Raw genomic sequence first — 19,493 nt, forward strand, 5'->3', positions numbered from 1 at the left:
ATCTGAAAACTGTTTTGGTCGTAAAACGCAACGTTTCAAGACGTCCATCAGTAAATAAGCACAGAGTGCCATTCTAGGCTAAACGCTGCTCGTGGTAGATGTGGTGATAGAGGGGGGATCCTTCTTGTCCTGGAAATGTTTACATCCACATAGGGAGACTTCACACAAACAACTTCAGAGCAGTTAAAAAGCATCCTATCAACACGGGCCAAGTTGACTGCGTGCCAAGGACAAACTCCCCAGGCACTGTGAATGGAGAGCTGCTTCACAGATGGTCTGCACAGATGCTTGAACACAGTGAATAACTTGAACAGGGTCCGCCCTCAGTCACTGCAGTCTTTGTGATTCCAGTGCGATCATTTAAACAAAGCTTATAATTCAAGGAACTAGACTTTACCGTTAATATTCACATTGTATGTTTCTTGAAAGAAAGTAGGCTATTTTGTTATAGACCCTAATACATACACAAAGTGAGACAAATCATTCTTCAATTAAGTTTATATATCTATAGTGACTTTTATATTTCTATAATATCTTTGCCTCAAGGAGTTAGACGTGTTCTGAGGTAGTAGCAATTTTTTTTAAAATATATTTTTATTGATTTCAGACAGGAAGGGAGAGGGAGAGATAGAAACATCATTGATATTGATAGAGAGAATCATTGATCGGCTACCTCCTGCACACCCGACATTGGGGATCAAGCCCACAATCCAGAGAATGTGCCCTGACCAGGAATCGAACCATGACCTCTGGTTCATAGGTCAAAGCTCAATCACTGAGCCACACTGGCCGGGTAGTAGTAGCAAATGTTTTACTAAACCATGAATACATTTATCCCAGAATTCACGTATGTATTTTCAAATTCATAGTGAAGTAGAGTAAGGACCTCTTGCTATACAAAAGGATCTAAAGTGACTTTATAGGATTCGACACCATAGGCACAGTCTTAACCACCGTCACCCTTAGGCAAGCTTCCCAGGGTCCCTCCAACCACAGCCATCTGGTGAACTTCAAACATTTCCCACACACCAAAATCCATTTGGCAAGGTCACCTCCAGAGACTCAAACCTTTAACCCTCAATTCAAAACTAAGGGGCTATAAGTTTATTTAAGATATTGTTACTATTACATTTTAAGTACTAATGTTTACCTCTATTTTCTCTGTATAATGGGGAGATGAGTACATTTTTAAAATGCCTATTTATTAATGGCTCATCAAGGGCAATTTTTCTTGAACTTCTAAATAACAGAATATTTGGTCAGGTAGCTCAGTTGGTTAGAGCGCCATCCCAATATGCTAAGGTTGCAGGTTCAATCTCTAGTTAGGGCACATAGTAGAAGAATCAGCCAATGAATGCATAAATAAGTGGAATAAAAAAATCAATGTTTCTCTTTCTCTGCCTCTCTCTTTAAAATCAATCAGTAAATAACATTTAAAATAACAGAATTATTACAGGATTATTTACAAGTTAAATATCAGGTCAATCCTATTTAACCCCTGTAGTGCCACTGACCTTCAGTTCTACGGGATTATTGGGAAATGCTCTCTCAGACATTGTGGCCACATGGTGTCGAATCCACTGGATGAGGTAGTTCACCATATTCTGGTATTCAATCCATTTGACTTCAACATCCTAGAACAAGAAAATGACAGGAAAAGCCCATGGCTGTCGATAGTAAGATTCACATCTAACACAATTTAGTCAAAGGTCATTCTGTGTATTTACATATCTTTAAGCCGGCTAAATGGTTTACTTCTCACGCAGTCCTCATCCTTTCCATGCATCCCAATTCTTCCCACGTACACAGCTTTAAAACCATGCTATCCACAGTGGCCTGATGACTGCCAATTCTGATCCAGAGACAGGGCTGCCTGGGCACTGTGTGGAGAAGGGTTCTGAGGCAGCGCCCAAGCACAGCAGAAAAGACTTCCACAGTCAACTTGCCAGGGGCTCAAGAAGGGGAAATGACAGCTTGCATAAGCCAAGTTGGTTGCCACTCTGTCAACCTTTTTAGATCTAAGTCCCCTTTATGTATGAAACTCAAAAGAGCTATAAATTATATAAGAAACCAGTCAGGAATGAAAACTACAGGAAATACCTATGGTGAGATTACTCAAGTACTCATTTTGCAAACTTTTTTAAATGGAGAAAACTGGAAGGTTGTCAACTGCTATATTCAATTAAATATTTGATAAATTCTCATTATGTTCAAAGCATTGTGCTAAGTGTCGTAATAAAAATATATTGCTTGAAGACATAATACCTATTATCAAAGTGTTACTGTCTAGATGGGGAGACAAGAGAGATTCATAATATGAACAGCTGAGAAAAATGAAAAGCAGTATTCAATTAAGTGTTGAAATAACTGGTAGTATATGCAAGGAGTTGAGATAAGTATCAGATAAGCATCAGTGTGCCTAAAGTGGTCACTAAAAGCTCCTTGGGAAGAAGTTCTCAATCCCTGAGCAGTTCTCAAACTTCCAGTAATTGTTGGGGGGAGGGTCGGGGGGGCGGGTAAGGAGAAAGAGAGAGGGGTGCATAAAAGACAGAGCCCCAAGTGAATCAGGATTCTGAAATAGGAATGCCCTGGCTACCAGCAAACAGTTTGTGTTGAGATGTCAGAGCTAAAAATGAAGAAAAGCTAAATTTATATATGCAGAATTTTGAATGTCAGAATATCTAGAATGGAGTTAATCGTGCAAGTCATATGTAGCCACTGAACGTTTTCAAGCTAATTTGGTGACTGTGCAGAGTTGATGGGGGGAGAAAAAGGGGAGATGGAAAACCATAGGAAAGCTATCATCCTGGTTCTAAGAGTCAGGAATGGGGTGGAGGTAGTGAGAATAGAATAGCCACAAGAAACATTCTCAAGCAACAGTCAGCACTGAGTCCTTGGAGAACTGCATTAAATCAGAGGAGAGGATAAACATGGAAGCAAGTTACTTAGGGATCAAAAGAATAGATAAAGCTTTTGAGAGAAAGAACAAGAGGAAGAGAAGGGAAAATAAGTCTAAACGCAGCAGCATACAAAGGTGAAGTAAAATATCAGGAAAGAGAGCTCACCAAGATGAGCTCCTAAATCTTCAAAGTAAAATTTTTTTTAATGGTGTCTGCAAGGAGGAGGGGGAAAGGCCCAGGGTGAGGGGTGCTCACCCCCAAGTGCAGAATGCGTGTAGGGTTTCCTGTCTCTTCCAGAAATGCATAAGCACTTGTTAGCATGACCACTAAAAAATGCACGACTGAACGGAATTGCACAAACCCATGGCAAATTGTGGACTAATAAAGATCCAAAGCTACATTTCAGAGACCTTGCCCTGCTTACAAAGGAGCTCTGTCAATTTGGCAAAATAAATCGCCTTCCTCTGGGTCTCACTGTTAAATCAGAGAAGCAATACCAAGCCAACTTCTCTCATGGAATCATATGAGGTAATAAACGTCACTGAAAGTGACTTCAAACATGAGATATTCTATACAAACACATCAAATAGAGCAGCTGTAAAATAGCAAGTTAAAAAATGAGTATCTCCAAAATGCAGTGGTTTGTAGCTACTATTTATCAAAAAAAAAAAATTAACCCTGAATTAACTTTTGATACTGAACAAAAGTATCAAATATAACAAGTGTTTTCTTGTTATATTTTAATTTTAATAATGGAATGATACCATCCAAGTGCATGCAATATCAGTTTGGTAAATAGCATATTAAAATCAACTTCTTTTAAAAATATTTTATATTTAAGATAAAAAGCACTATCAAAGAATTCGGTTAAGTAGACATTGCCAAATCAGAAGCTTCTTAGAATGAAAAAGAATCAATACTCACATTTGCACTGATGCCTTCACCACCTTCAGGGACTTTGGGAAATGCATCATAGAGAGATGACACATACGTTATTACGGATTTTTCATCAGGAGAGGAAACATCAACGTCTAAAAGCAGCAACACAAATTATTTCAAGAGGTTGACAGATTACTGTTGATCAAACCTTCAGGCCACATCTTGTCAAGGCAACAGCTCACCTTCAGGATCCAGGAGTCTGCTAACGCCAATTTTTTCTGCTACATAAAAAGCGTGCTCTAAATTTGCAAGGTTGCTTTGAACAGCAACAGTATTCATGTCTATCAGGTCCGGCCTAGGAAAAAATGCATTGTATTAATTATGTTTTCTCAGGTGCCTTTTCAACATTATATTTACATGCATATCTATTTATATAGCAACTACTGCAAATATTAATTCTAAGCCCGTGTTAAGGAGATTTTCACCAAACATTGCTTACTTCTCTCAGAAACATGTGTGGCAAAGGCGAGTGTAATGAGGAAAAAATATAAAAATTTGAACACACATAACTTTCGGTCAGGTCTACAAATCCCTCATAATCAGAATCTATAAGAACATCTGTCCCATTCAACCTATGCAAGTTCCACTACTCAACACCCTTCTAATCCAGCCAGCATCCCTCATTGTTTCTCCCCAAACACAAAGGCTGATACTCAGTTCACTGCCACAGCATGGCATCCCCCATCCATCCAGGATGTCCTTCCCTGTCACTGTCATCTTCTTCAATCCTATTTGTCCCTGCAAGCAGAGATCAAGCCCATCTCCTCAGTGGAGCCCTCACTCACCTTCCCAGCTCTCCGTTTCTCTCCCTGTTCCCTGAAGTCCTTATACGCCTTGGCCTGTACTAGTCACGTTGCACTTAGAACAATCATATACTTCCTTGCCCTGTTAATTCACTGTTTAATGTGCATGTACATCCTGTTTCTCCCAACTAGCCAACACCAAGATGGAAAGAACCATATGTTAATACACATTTGTATTTGATTCTGCTGCTAATATAAAGAGTGGCATATACTCGGTAGACATTCAATAAATACCTGTAGGTAAGCTGGTAAATGGGTTGGTTAGTTAGTAATTTGAATCATAAATAGCTAAATAAGCACTAGTTTGTATCTTCACAAACATGACTGTCAACACACAACACACTCTCTCCTACCTCAGACATCTCTTTCTAATCTGTAGGACTTACATGATACTCTAAACCAGCATTTACCAACCTTTCGGACCTCACGGACCACCAGTGGTCCACGGACCACCAGTTGGCGACCGCTGCTCTAAACCACAAAGGTACCTAGCTTTATCTATATGAGATGAGAAAAGACTTTTAAAATACTCTAAATTAGGAGGCAAAATTTGGCCAAAAGCCAATCAGGAAACTTTCATCTAAAAAATAAAGCATTAGTGTCCGGACAGTGTTGCTCAGTGGTTGAGCGTCAACCCATGAACCAAGAAGTCATCAGCTTGATTCCCAATCAGGGCACATGCCTGAGTTGCGTGCTCAATCCCCAGTAGGGGGGTGCAGGAGGCAGCCGATCGATGATGGTTCTCTCCCATCGATGTTTCTATCTCTCTATTCTTCTCCCTTCCTCTGTCTTTAAAAATCACTAAAAACATATTTTTTTTAATTTTCTTTTAAAAAAAAAATCAATAAAGCATTAGCCCTGTCTGGTGTTTCTCAGTGGTTAGAGTGTTGGCCTGTGCATCAAAGGTTCACGGTTCAATTCCTGGTCAAGGGCAAGTACCTGGGTTGCAGGTTCAATCCCCACCTACATGTGGGAGGCAACCAATTGATGTGTCTCTCTCACATTGAGGTTTCTCTCTCTCTCCCCTCCCTTCTCCCTCCCTTCCACTCTTTCTAAAAATTAAAGGGGGGCCCTAGCCAGCTTGGCTCAGTGGATAGAGCGTCAGCCTGTGGACTGAAGGGTCCCAGGTTCGATTCTGGCCAAGGGCACATGCCTGTGTTGCGGGTTCGATTCCCAGTAGGGGTGTGCAGGAGGCAGCCTATCCACGATTCACTCTCATCGTTGATGTTTCTATCTCTCTCTCCTTCTCTCTTCCTCTCTGAAATCAATAAAGAAATATATTTTAAAAATAAAATAAAATAAAAATTAAAGGGGGGAAATGTCCTCAGGTGAGGATTAACAAAAAATAATAATTGTTAAAAGAATGCAGAAATAAATGTGGAAACTTAGTAAAGCCTTCAAAAAGTGTGGCACCCAGTCCCAAAGTCACTGAGTTAGAACCTGTTGATCAACTTCTAAGAGAAGGCTCTCTGCCTCACAGGCACTCTGGTTCCACACTTGCGGAGTGCAGAAAAGCGGGAGGGCTCAGAGGTGGAGTGGGACAAATGAAATGCAAGTTATTTTGACTACTACTTGGAAGGCTGTTTACATGAGAAACTCTTTGAAATTATATCATTAATCTTAGGAAGGTAAACAGCAATTTGTACTCTTATTTTTATCTGATGAGAATGCAGACTTCCAAAGAAATCTAGTTACAGTGTTATAACTCTTTGAAGTGTTCATTACCTTGAACTAGAGCTACCATTACCTACTTCTTGTTTCCCAGGAAATTCTTTTGTGTTTCACATGCCACCAATTTGATCACTGAAAAGTGGCCTGGCATGTATTATAGAAACAATAAATCTGCTGACACCAGTAGAAGAATTAAATGACAAGCCTCTAGGAATAACATTTTGTAGACACGTAGAAGCTTTTTTCCCCCCACACAGACCCTTTTGAACAATCTGCCAACTTTAGGATTACTAAACAGATGTGCATAACAGTCTAGACAAAAACAAATACCTAAAGTTCAGAAAATTGTTTTGCTTCCATAAAGTTCACACATTTTGAAAAAAATAAAAACCAGCCTTTCTGAATTTGCCAAGTCCCCCAACAAGAAAGAGCATGTTGTTCTGCGAGCCCTGCCATTAGCAAGGAACGGTGAGCACTGTGTAATCCCCGACAGAATGAATCAAGCCACTGAAGAATCGCGTTTTTGAGTAAGAGAATAACACATAAAACTCCCTCCTGAATGACAGTCATTTCAGCACAAAAGCAGCTGTATAATACGTGAGTTTGGATAAAAGCACCTCTTTATCATGATACTTAACACTTTAATGGAACAAAAACTTAACTGGCTTTCCTCCATTAAAAAATTAAGCAAAAAGTGAAAAAGGATAAAATTTTAAAACCACTATGAAAAAGTAAGTGCCTGAACATTTTCAAAATCCTATCCTTCCCCTAATCCTCCTCAAAGGGCTTCCATTCTGCTTCGCCTCTATCCGGCTGGAGCTGCCAGAAGAGGCTCGTGCTGTGACCTGTCTCCCTTCCTTCTTTCTTCAGAGTCCCGCTGGGATAATGCGACCTTTACAAACTTCAGCTATTTTCCACATAAAGAAGATGGGTTTCATGGCACTGTGCTATCTCCTTTTTGTGTGGCATTAATAGGAAATTTCATTCCCATTTCAGGTTTGACTAACCAAAGATTACACTATACTGTCAGCATGGAGAAGGCAGCAACCATGTTCCTGAATGATAGTTTAGACAGCTGAGCATGAACTATTCTGATTTCCTTAATTTCTGGAAACCTTTCAAAATCATGTAATATAACTCTCTGCTGCCTAAAATAATATATACTAGTTTTTTATGGAAAAGAGGCAATTCTAACTCTTACTTATGTCATTATTCTGTAATAATCCAATCTCCTCTGAATGACTCTATCATCATGGATTGCCATTTTAAAAAACATATCTTTATATGCCACCTTTTTTCTATAAATTACTTAAAATAGCTTACAAAAAATGAAACTATAAGAAAATAACATAAATTTTATATTTGAATTATAAAACCAAAATAGGTCATAAGATGAATGGAACAGAATAACAGATCTCAGTGGGGTGTGGGGGGTGGGAGGGGACAGGAAGAGATTAACCAAAGAATACATATGTATAACCAATGGACAGAGACCTAGTATGGGGAAGGCCTGGGGTGGGGCAGTGTTGAGTGGAGGGGAGCAAAATGGAGAAAATGGGAAACATCTGTAATACTGTCAGCAAATAAATAATAATAGTAATAAAGTCTATATATACAAAAGCCTAAGTGACCGAACAACCGAATGACCAAACGACTGAATGACCAGTTGACTGGTTGCTATGATCAGCACTGATCACCAGGGGGCAGACACTCAATGCAGGAGCTGCCCTTTGGTGATTAGTGCACTGCTCAGCTGACTGATGGGCACCAGAAACCGGGCTCATGGCTGACAAGCGCAGCTGCAGCAGCACGAGCCTCTCCTGCCTCAACGAGAGCACTACCAAGTGGTGGCAGCAGGCAAGGTGGGGCAAGGATGAGCAGGCGCGGTGCAGTGCCTGGCCTGGGCTCGAGCTCCTCCCCGGCCGCCTGCTGCTTCGCACACTACTACATCCCTTGAGAGGTCCTGGATTGTGAGAGGGCGCAGGCTAGGCTGAGGGACCCCACTGGTGCACAAATCCATGCACCAGGCCTCTAGTAAGTAAATAAAATGAGGCTAAAAAGAACAAACCACTTATATGCATGGTTAGTGCCCTTAATTTGTTCCCAAAAGGTTACCAAAAAATGGCTGTTGCAATATAAAATAATTTTGGATAAAAGTAATGCTTATCTTTCATACAACACATCTTTAAAAAGTATTCTTCTCGAAAAATAGATACATATATACCCTCATGCACACATATACACTCACATGTACTTATATACACATGCATCCATATGTGTACATGTATGTGGATACATGTATATGTAACATTAAGATATCCACACTGACAGATAGCCATACTAGCAGAACATTAAAATTGCATAAGAACTTTTTTTGGGGGTACAGATACTTCAAAGTAACTTTCTGTCCTCAAAACATTCATGAATATATCAATGTAGTTCTATAAAGCTTTTAAAAAAAAAGTACTTTAAGAAGAAAAGACTAGTTAAGAGAATCAAATACTGAGAAGAAAGATGAGGTCTGAAAATTGTCCACAGGATTTAGCCACACAAAAGTCACTCTAGAAGTCACGAGCTTAAGAGTGTTTTTGGTGGGTTATGGTGCCAGAAACCAGGTTAGCATGGGTTGAGTGATAAGTATGGAGCAAAAGAAATACAAATGGAATATATAGACAAGTCTGGCTTTAAGGAAAGGAGTAACATAAGGCAGTTACTGTTTGTTATTTTGTTAACAAAGAGGTTCCAAATGAACTTGAAGTCCAATAGAAAGATCTGTTTAGAGAGAAAAATGTAATATAATGAGAAAGATTTGGGGAGCAATGGTTGAGATGGGATCCAGAACATGGGATTTGGGGGACAGGTCTTGGATAGGTGGAGAAAGGCCTGCTCAGGGGCCAGGATGGATGCAAATGAAGCGAGGTTTGTCCCTTGGCAGCAAAAAGAAATACTTTACATCAAGCATGTCAAACTCACGGGCCGCATGCCTTGTTCATTTGGCCCATGTTAGCCTTTGAGATTGACAGGCTTGCTTTACATGGATGGGTTCAGTGTCTCTGAGGGAATTGAGATTATCAGTTAACAATGATAATAGATAACAATGAGAGAAGATTATCAGTCATCAAAAGTGAGGTGAGTGACAAAAAAGTGAATTAAGACGGATGGAAAAAGACTGCTTGGTCAGAACCACTTGAGGCTGGTAACCATGAAGTTATAGTGACACCCATCTACCCTCAAGCCTAACATTCCCAGTGTGCTTCACTGCGTGGAGACATACACACACAAAGCAGACAGCTGGGCTCATACAGGGCCAGGCTTTCCCGAGAAATGAGTATGCTCCTCAGCAGCTTGCAAGGAAGGCAAAGGATTCCGTAGAAGTTAAACACACACACACACACACACACACACACACAGCACTCCCTTTACCTAGAGATCAGTCTTAGAACACCTTCAACTCCAGAACACAACTCACCAATTCACACACAGATACATGAAGCCACATATGTCACTTAACATCTGCCCTTCAATAAATCACACGATAAAAATATTCATGAAATTTGCCTCACTTATGCTATGATGGCAGAGCGGTTGCCATAACAAATTCCTGAAGATGACTGTTTGAATTAAATCATGTTTGGGCTTAGCATATTCTGACTGTTCTTATTGGTGCAAAAAGCATCTCACCTCCCCACCCCACCCATGGGGGAAAAAGGAGTTGTAATATAGTCCTCCCTGCCCCCCCCCCACCCCCCCGAAATAAATATGAACATGCAGGAGACCCACCCACAGTTGCGTAACTGGGTGTAGGCATTCCTTTATGCTCATATTTGGGCACATGCTGTTGAAAGAAACACAGCCAAGAACCTCAAGGTGGCCACAAGCTATGAAGGTAATTTTCCTTTTTCTCAAAACTAGATGCTTGAGTTTATTTCAAATATTCTTCCAATTTTTTTTCTGAAACTCCCTACTAACAACAGGGAGAAAGCAAAGAATGAGAAACTGTTATTTATAGCAAGCTTTATTAGTATTTCAAGATTGAAATCTCACAACCTCAGAAATTAGAAGATACTTAATAAACTATGACTCACTTTGCAAACAATCAACTCCATAAAGCCTCATGGACTTCAGTAAGTACAGATAATAGCACTGATTTTGACAGTGGAGGTACTCCTTCATTACACACTTTCTAAACCTCTGGAATTGTGATAGGCACTCTCATATGTTAGCCTAAGACAGCCCCTACTGCTGATATTCAGGTAAAATGATGAGATCACTCCCAATTTGCCAACTTAATTTGCCCTTTACCCCAGTAAACTCTTAATGCATACATGTTTAGACTAATAACTTGCATACCACACACAGAGAAACGTAGGTCTACAACTTCAGCTCCAGCACATACTTTAAAAGCAGAAGAAAAATCAAAGGGTAAATTAAAATTGCTAGAATGCAATTAACAAATAAAGTAAGGAATTGTTTCTTTCTTAAAGGCATCATGGAAGGGAACTAGTGTTGAAGGCATATATATCAATATGACTCTTTTGGCAGACAGTTCAAACATATGTCTTAAAATTGACCCAGCAATTCTACTTCAAAGACTTTATCCTACAGACACATTCTCACATCTGCACAAGACACATACAAAGTCCAATACAACATTTTTAAGTAGCAAAAACATAATGGCCATCAATAAGGTGCTATTAAATAAAGTATGTTACATCCATATATAGAACACTATGCAGTATTTAAAAGAATAAGGTAAATCTATTTGCCTGGTATGCAAAGATGTGTAAAATAAATTAAGGGGGGAAGGAAGAATAATGTAAAAAACATACTATGCTTTCATTTATGTTTTAGAAAAGATTATACATGTTTTCAAGACTGTGTGCCTTATGTAAATTATACCTCAATAAAACTGACCTTCCCACCTCCCAAAAAATAGGTATTTTTATATGCATAGAAAATTTCTGAAAGAATATGTAAGAAATTTAACAGTAATTGCCTCAGGAATCTGGGGGGAGGGGAAACACATTTCTGTACATACCCTTTTACTCTACTTAATGTGTTAATGTATTTTCAGTTGGTTGGTATTTTTTTTAAGTCACAGATATAAGAAAGAGTAGAACTGTGGAAACTGCCAACAAAACTGACCAGGCTTTCATGGTGAGGACAGCCAGGTGAGCCATCTTCTTATTAATTGTAGGGTCACTTGTTCAGTTTTCTGACTCAAAAAAATGGAATTAGGAGAATGTTGTATTCCTTACCTCAAATGTATAAGGAACTATTTCATATAATAATAGAAGAATTAGTATTATAAAGAATTTCTATAAATTAAACTCAGCAAGAGGGGCAGAAACACAGAAAGAAGGTAATATAAATAGATATCTCCCCTATATGCCAAATTATATCTACAAATGTACAGATACATTAAAAACAGTCACCGGATGTGGCCACAGACTCATACACCTGACTTGGATGCAGACTCACCACAAGCAGTGCAGGTGAGCTCTCTAAGGATTTAAAATTGTGATACTGATTAGAAGTCAACCATTTATGCTCTCAGAGTTCAACAGTTTTGAGTTTATTTGGTAAGGTAAGTAAGCAATGTGACTTTGCCTCACAAACTGAAATACTTGTGACTTTTTAAAAATTCATCATCTACAAGACTCTGTCAGTGCCCTAGCCCATGGCCACACAAACCAGAGCCCAACCTGTATGTGTGTACACACAGACTCTCTCTCTCTCTCTGTCTCTCTGTCTCTCTCTCTCTCTGTCTCTCTGTCTCTCTCTCTCTCTCTCTCTCTCTCTCTCTCTCTCTCTCTCTCTCAGTTCTGCAGCCTGAGGGCAGACCTGACTCTGAGGGATCTAGAATCCTCTAGTCAACAACAACAGTCCAACTTCCTATGGGAACATTTCAAACCCTAAAGGGACCTGCTCCCTGTATAAAACCAGTCCACTCCAGTTTAGCTTGTAAGGCGTGGCTGGATCCAAGCATGTGGCTGAATCACAGGCCTCCGGGTCAGACTATTAAACAAGATTCTGACCACAGCCTTTTAGTCTAACCTTCCCAATTACAGCATCTTTAAACATTTAAAATAATGAAATATGATGGTCCCATTAAATTCTAATTCAAAAGGCAAACAATGAACAAAATAATTGCTACCTTCCCAACTACACACTCCGACAAGTGAAAAATCCCTAGCTGCCTAATTAGAAAATATCCAAATGGCATGCTCCTGAATACACAACCTATTTCAAAAACGTGGAGTCTTCCCTGGGTAATATATTTAAAAACATGCTTATGAAATGAATGCCAGAGCCCTTAAGAGGAGAATTAATTAAATGAATGGGATAATTAAAAACAAGAATAGGACAAGCAGAAACTAGTAAACAGAAATAATCTCTCTTCAAAACACTCCCCCCACCCCCAGGCATTTTAGTCTTGACACACTTAGATCTTTCCATATCGCCACCTTAGGTTCATTGGGCCCTACTGCACACTTTGTACTCCACCTTCTGGCCTGTGGGCCGCATTCATGTTCATGCCTGCTCAGGCAAACATGTTTTCACACTGAGAGATGCTGGGTGCTGCTGTTGCGGAACTTGGCTTTCATCAATGATACCCACTTGGAGAGACTGATAAAGTAAAACAAGCCAGGAGCTGAACTTCAAGCTTGAAGACAGAGCTTTACTTCTCTCAGAAAAAACGGTCATTTTCCCTGATGCCAGAGCACACTTAAGCACACAAGAGCACAGAACTATCCGTTGAACCCTCTGCTTGTAACCCCTACTTTTGAAGAATGTGGACTACTGTAGAATTTTATTCTCTTTCTCTCTCTTAAACCTTGGTAACTCATTAATCTACTAGTGTTTAGGAGATACTCCTAAATCCCTAGGCTATTGGTTCTCAGTTAATTCTACTTCATCCTCTCTTGCTTTTAAGCTACCTACTTATCAAATGCTTTTGTGACATCCTTTTGATATAAGCCCGTCAAATCCAGTCTTCCTTGTTATTCTTCTGAACGAAAATCAAGGCCGGGGCAATAGTGAGGCTTATTTACCTAAGATCTCTTACTAGTGTGGTTTGTCATGAAAAAAACATTAACATGCTTGAAAGAAATTTTAAACTATACAAACAAGAGAAACTAGTACAGATATATGGCATTTTTATTATTTTAACCCTTTTCATTAAAAACTAAACATTCCTAGAAGAAATCAGGAACAGAATTTCCTAAGACAACTAATAGAACAACATAATGTATGTGTCAATGACCTTTTTAAATAGAACTTATACAACTATCTCTTGTAATGTTTTCCACTAAACCGTATTAGTTTATCATCTTATTACCCACTGTGCAATCCAGTCTCTTCATTCTCTTTAGGACAGTATGACCTACCAAAACTACAGAACAGTTCAGTTGTGATTTTGCTCTTATGTATGCTCAGTGCTCCCTTATAACAATTTTCCTTTTCTGTGAACTGCCTGAAGCTATCCTTTTCACCTTTCTTACTGGTTTCTTGGTCATTTTACTGATTTGCAAAAGCACTTTTAGTAGCATTTTACCTCTGATATAAATTGCAAAAATTTCTTCCAATTTTAAACTATACAAACAAGAGAAACTATACAAATTTTATTAATTTTTATTTTAAATAAAAATAAAAGGTAGGTGATATTAAGCATGTCATTTACCTTAGGAGCCTCTGCTTATATAACTTGCTAATTTAATAAATGGATGAAATGGAAATAGTGCCATCTATTTCACAGGCAGGACTGTGATCGTTTTATAAGCTACCACATAAAAAAACACAGCTCAGCTAGCCAGAAACTGATATGTGGTCAATATTCTGCACATATTTCTGGGGTACCTACTATGTAACAGTTACTTTCTTTTTACCTTCATGAATCATTTCTATTGTATAGCATCTACAAATTAGTCGCATTATATAAATTTCTCTTCGTTTTTATTTCACATAATTGTTCTTTCAAAAAAGAGAAATATTAGAAAATTAATTTTTCTATGGAATACTTTAGAATAACTATATTATAAGCGTACTACTCACTGGGGTTGACATTCTTTCTACTTTGAAAAATCATATTTTAGGTGGGAGCAATAAAAAATGCTAGAAAATCCAAATTAATATATGTGATTAATAACTTTTGACAATATGTACATTAATATGAAATCTGAAGGATGTTATTACTCTGTTCTCATTTCAGATCAATATTTCTAAATCTTTAGAACATATGTAGACAGAAATCTGACTAAATCACTATTTACAAATAATACCAGTTTGCTTTTAGATGACAAATATTATCTATTTTCCTTCTAATATCCAGATAAATCTTTCATATTCTATCTAGGGCACACAGACTTGCTGTATGAGGCATAATAATCCCTTTCTATCCACTGAATCATGAGGTTCTTTCCTGCTAAGCCCTCACTCCCTTTTAAGATCTTTCTCAACAAAGTATTCCATATAGTTAGACTTGATAATTGAGTAGAAACAAAACCCATGTACCGGAAGTCAAATAAAATACATATTAATCATAAAACATTTAATCTAAAAACAATACCCAAAAAGTCCAATAAGTGGATATGTTTCTATAGCAAATCCAAATACATCACAAAAGTTATGGGAATAATTATCAATTTAAAGCAACTGTTAAATAATGCACTATTCTCTAAGTGTGGATATTATTGTCCAATATCCAAATATCTGCTTTCAACTCTTTACAACTTTGTCTCTTTTGTCATTAGAGTAAATCAAGACATTAAACCATTCAACAGTGAAAACCGTGTAGTTCAACGCATCCATTTAATTCTTACACATGCCAGAAGAAAAATTACGCAATTGTTTTTCAAGTAAAAAGTAAGTCCCAAGGACTTTAATTAAAATACAGTTCTCCAGATGAAAAATTCATTGTAGTGAAAAAAAACCACAGTTATATTTTATGAGGCACAGGGTAACTAAACTAAACTTCAGCAACAAAGAACTCTTGTAAGCTGTTAGACCTGATATTCAGTGTTTTAATCAATAATTCTAACAAAGGAAAACAAAACAAACTAGGAAACCAAAGTTCAAAGTTAAACAATTTTCTAAAACGATCACACTGCCAAAATAAAAGTTAAAAATAAGTAACAGCCATTCTCTCTTTAAGCAATATAAGCTCTATAACATTAAACTTCCCTGGGAAATTTTAGGATCTTGGACATATACATTGACTTACTTAAGTACTTAGGAGAAAAATGCACAGCATGCCCATACCAGTATGTACTTATAATCCTTTGTAAGTATTGTAGAGACAATGCCTGGAGACCATGGTTTTTAAAAGTCTATTATTTTAGGATAGCTAGCTCCTAAATGTGTCACTTCTACCTCAAAGGCTTTGAAGGAGAGAGCAGAGCACACCCTCAAAAATGCATCATGGCATAAATCCTTTAAGTATAGCAGTCCAAATATTTTTATTCAAAAACCCAGATCTTATCATCCCACGTATACACAGGCCTCGGATGGCCTCACGTTTTAAGTCACATGAGAAGTGCAGTGTGATAATCACAGCATCTGAAAACACTCAACCCTCTTGTCGCTGTGACTCAAGGAGATCTGGCACATTATTTGGGGCAAGTGTAGGCAAGTTGATCCTGGTTTTTCTTTTTAATTCATGAAATGCTGTTCCATAAAGGAAGCAGACTATTATAGTGCTTAAAAGGGGCTATTGGGTGTGGATATATAGGAGATTCCGATATTAAAATTTCCAACAGAAAAAAAGGGAGAAAGAAGAAGGGGAGTGAAAGGAAAGGAAAAGGAAAGAGAAGCGGAGAATAGGATTTCAAGTCAAACAGACCAGGGTTAGAATCTTAGCTCTGTAACTTATTAGCAGTGGGGCTTTGTTGAGATCCCTCATCTGTAAAAGTGAGATAATAACAGTTCCTTTGGGAGATTTGCATGAGATAACGTATGGAAAGCACTTACAGAATACCTAACCCATAGAAAGTTATTCAAGCATTAACTGTTCTATGTAATTATTATTTTTATTGTAATCAAATGTTTGTCAGTTTCATGAGTTATAGCTTAGGCTTATTCTATTTAGGAAAATATTCAGTTCTTCAACAACATGACATAACTTTGAAAAACTAAGAAAAATAACTGAGATCAAGAGATACGTAGTTTTTAATCAATAGTTTTCTAGGGATTTTGGTTCTTATAAGGTAACTAGAGGCCTGGTGTATGACATTCGTGCACGGGGGTGGGGGGGTTCAGCCCAGCCTGCACCCTCTTGCAGTCTGGGACCTCTTGGGGTCCTCAGTGCTGCCATGGAGGTGGGAGAGGCTCCCGCCACCACCACTGTACTCGCCAGCCGTGAGCCCAGCTTCTGACTGAACGGCACTACCCCTGTGGGAGAACCCTTACCACCAGGGGGCAGCTCCTGCGTCTAGCGTCTGCCCCTTGGTGGTCAGTGCGTGTCATAGTGACCAGCTGTTCTGCCATTCGGTCTATTTGCATATTAGGGTTTTATTATATAGGATAAGCATGAACTCAAGAGCCAGAGTGCCTGGGTCTGAATCCCAAGTTGGCCCCTTGCTGGCTGTGTGACTTTTAGCAAGGGTTTACTCTGTCTCAGTTTCTTTCTGTTAACTGGGGGTGACAACATTCCCTTAGGGCTGTGGTGAGGATTAAATGAATTAATATATGTAAACTGCTTAGGATAGAGCCTGGGACTTAGTAAGTGCTAGGTAAGTGTTAACTTGGACTTAGTTGTTACTAATTCTCAGCAGAAAAGTGTTTTACCATTGCTAAATTGGCCACTGTTAAACCAAGCTACTCACTAGAGTAACAGACTATAATTTGGAAATTTGTGAGCTCTAAGCTTGAACTAAACCTTTGTCTTATTATTACTCATCAGTTCTCTATATACACAAACTTGGTCACCTACCTGTAAATTCTACATATCAGAGTTCACTATCTGCTAGATTACTGGCACAAACCAAAGACATATTACAGCTATGTAATATGTGACTGCGTGTGCTTAGAGGGGAGATCTCTGAGTGGTGGGAATGTCATGTTTTTACTTTTACTCGCCTGTATTTTCTAATTTTCTGCCACACACCTATATTGCTTCTGTAATAATAAAAGGTTATTTTTTAAATGTGGAAATGAAAGAAACTCATATTTCTCTAAGGAAAAAAGTCCCACAGATTCCATACCTGTATTTATGAATGATGGCATTAAACAGTTTTCCATCTCTCCAGCAGGTAGTGAAATTTTCGCACCGTATGCCAGCATAACCCTCTGTTGCCTGCTGTGTCCAGAGCAGCAATCTCTCTTTCGCAGACATATCCTCTGACTCTCCAGTAACATGGATATCAGATATCTAAACACAATGGAAAGTGTTCAATCATTAGTAAAAAAGGAAGCTAACTCAGATAAAGAACCTACTATGTACCAAGCACTGTGCCAGTGCTGTTTTACTTAATCCTCATAACTCTCACTTGTAAGCTAGGTCTATTTCCCCCATTTATATCTAGGGATACTGGGTTTCAAAGAAGTTAATAGACTGAAAAAGTTGGATTAAACCTAAGCATCTAGTTTTTTTGTTATACCGAAATGTCACAACATTAAAAAGAAATCTACATTCCTCTTGATTAATCAGATCTGTTAAAACAACTCAAGCAAATGTTTTTCCAAGTTTAAAGGGATCAAAAGTAAAACGTACAAATAATCTACATTACCACCTGCAGCGCAGAATTTGATCCAACAGATATTGTGCAAAGATGGCAAAACAGTACCCTCTCCAATGAACTACATCACATAACAACTTGGCCTAAAGGTTCTTTCATTTTAGTGTGAGTCCTTGCTCAGCCTACTCAACATGAAACCTTTAACACCTGATTTTTTTTTACCTACACTTTTGTTTTCATTCAATTTTCTAAAATTCTCTTCCATTAAATAATAAAAATCAGGTCACCAGCTCACATGATTTCTATTTTCTTAAGGACCTCTTTGTAAGGTTCCTCCTTAATCTGCTGATAATGATATTAAGGCACCAAGAGACTTTAGCAGGGGTCACACACTAATTCCAAAGCTGGAATTAACATCAACAAACAACTGTTCCCTCATCCAGTGCAGGACACAAAGCCAAGGGGTCAGGAAGACAGGCCAACAAGCCAGGATCAGGACAAGCAAATAAGAGACTGGAAGCAAGACATAGGGAGGTACAAGTCACTTAGCAACAGGAGGAGAAAAAAAAAATCACTAGAGTCACAAGAGTGGCTTCTATCCTGGCCACTAGTCCCATGGCTTTGAATAATTCATTTCATGTCTGTGAGTCAGCTTCTTCATCTATAAATGAGGAAGTAGGAGGTAGAAGGAGATAATATTTAAGATTTTTTCAGTGTAAAGTGTTACTATGAGATTATAAATACAAAACAGAAGTCAGAGGTCAAAATAGGCACAATCGAGCAACTGAAAGGAGAGAATTTGAAAAAAAGACTAAAGAAAGCCTTTAGTCACCGTGGCACTGCCAAGCTTCAACAGGAAGCCCTTTATTTCTCCCAGCGGCCACAAGAGCCAGACGCGTGACCAACCCAGGGACCTAGGGCAAGCAGGCTGCAGCAGTTGAAGGCCACAGTAGGCTTGGCAGCCCCTACCACCAGGACTTGGAGATGACAGCCGCACTGTCTTTCTCCAGCACTCAGCAGAGGCAGCTACGCCCCGTGGAGCTCCACTCACAGCCACAGCAGAGACGTGCTCCTGGACAAGTGGCAGGATTTTAATCATCTTTCCTAGGAGTCTGTGTTAACATCAGTAGCACAGAAAAGAACTAGGTTCGTGAACACATTATATAGGATATATAGAAGGAATGTCTTTTCTTTTTTTCTAGTTTATTTTCTAAAGGAGGAGGAAAGAGAAGCAAGAGAGAAAGAGAGGCGGGGCCAGAGAGAGAAACAGAGACAGAGAAACCCTGATGTAAGACAAACATTGATGTGAGAAACATTGGTGAGTCGCATCCCATAATGCACCCCAACCAGGGATCGAACCCACAACCTAGGCATGTGCTCTGACCGGGAATCAAACCCATGATTTCCTGGTGCACAGGACGATGCTCCAACCAACTGAGCCACACCACCAAGGCTCTGTCATTTTTTCTAATGTGGACAAAAAAGAGCTCAAAAATCACCGATAT

At 38.8% G+C, this 19,493-nt stretch overlaps 1 protein-coding gene across 1 annotated transcript in view; it reads right to left on the reverse strand.

The window, feature by feature from the left end:
• The window catches only part of DST (dystonin), a gene marked incomplete at its 5' end in the record, with an annotated part of 425,995 nt that overhangs the window by 176,616 nt on the left and 229,886 nt on the right, over positions 1 to 19,493 (reverse strand). The window contains 4 exons of the mRNA XM_081094138.1: positions 1,515 to 1,634; positions 3,825 to 3,931; positions 4,022 to 4,134; positions 17,515 to 17,681. Of these exons, the coding sequence (XP_080950264.1) occupies positions 1,515 to 1,634; positions 3,825 to 3,931; positions 4,022 to 4,134; positions 17,515 to 17,681 (507 nt within the window). The remainder of the gene's footprint in view (positions 1 to 1,514; positions 1,635 to 3,824; positions 3,932 to 4,021; positions 4,135 to 17,514; positions 17,682 to 19,493) is intronic.

Source organism: Myotis nattereri, assembly GCF_964212035.1.
Source record: "Myotis nattereri genome assembly, chromosome: 6".
NCBI classification, from domain to species: Eukaryota; Metazoa; Chordata; class Mammalia; order Chiroptera; family Vespertilionidae; genus Myotis; species Myotis nattereri.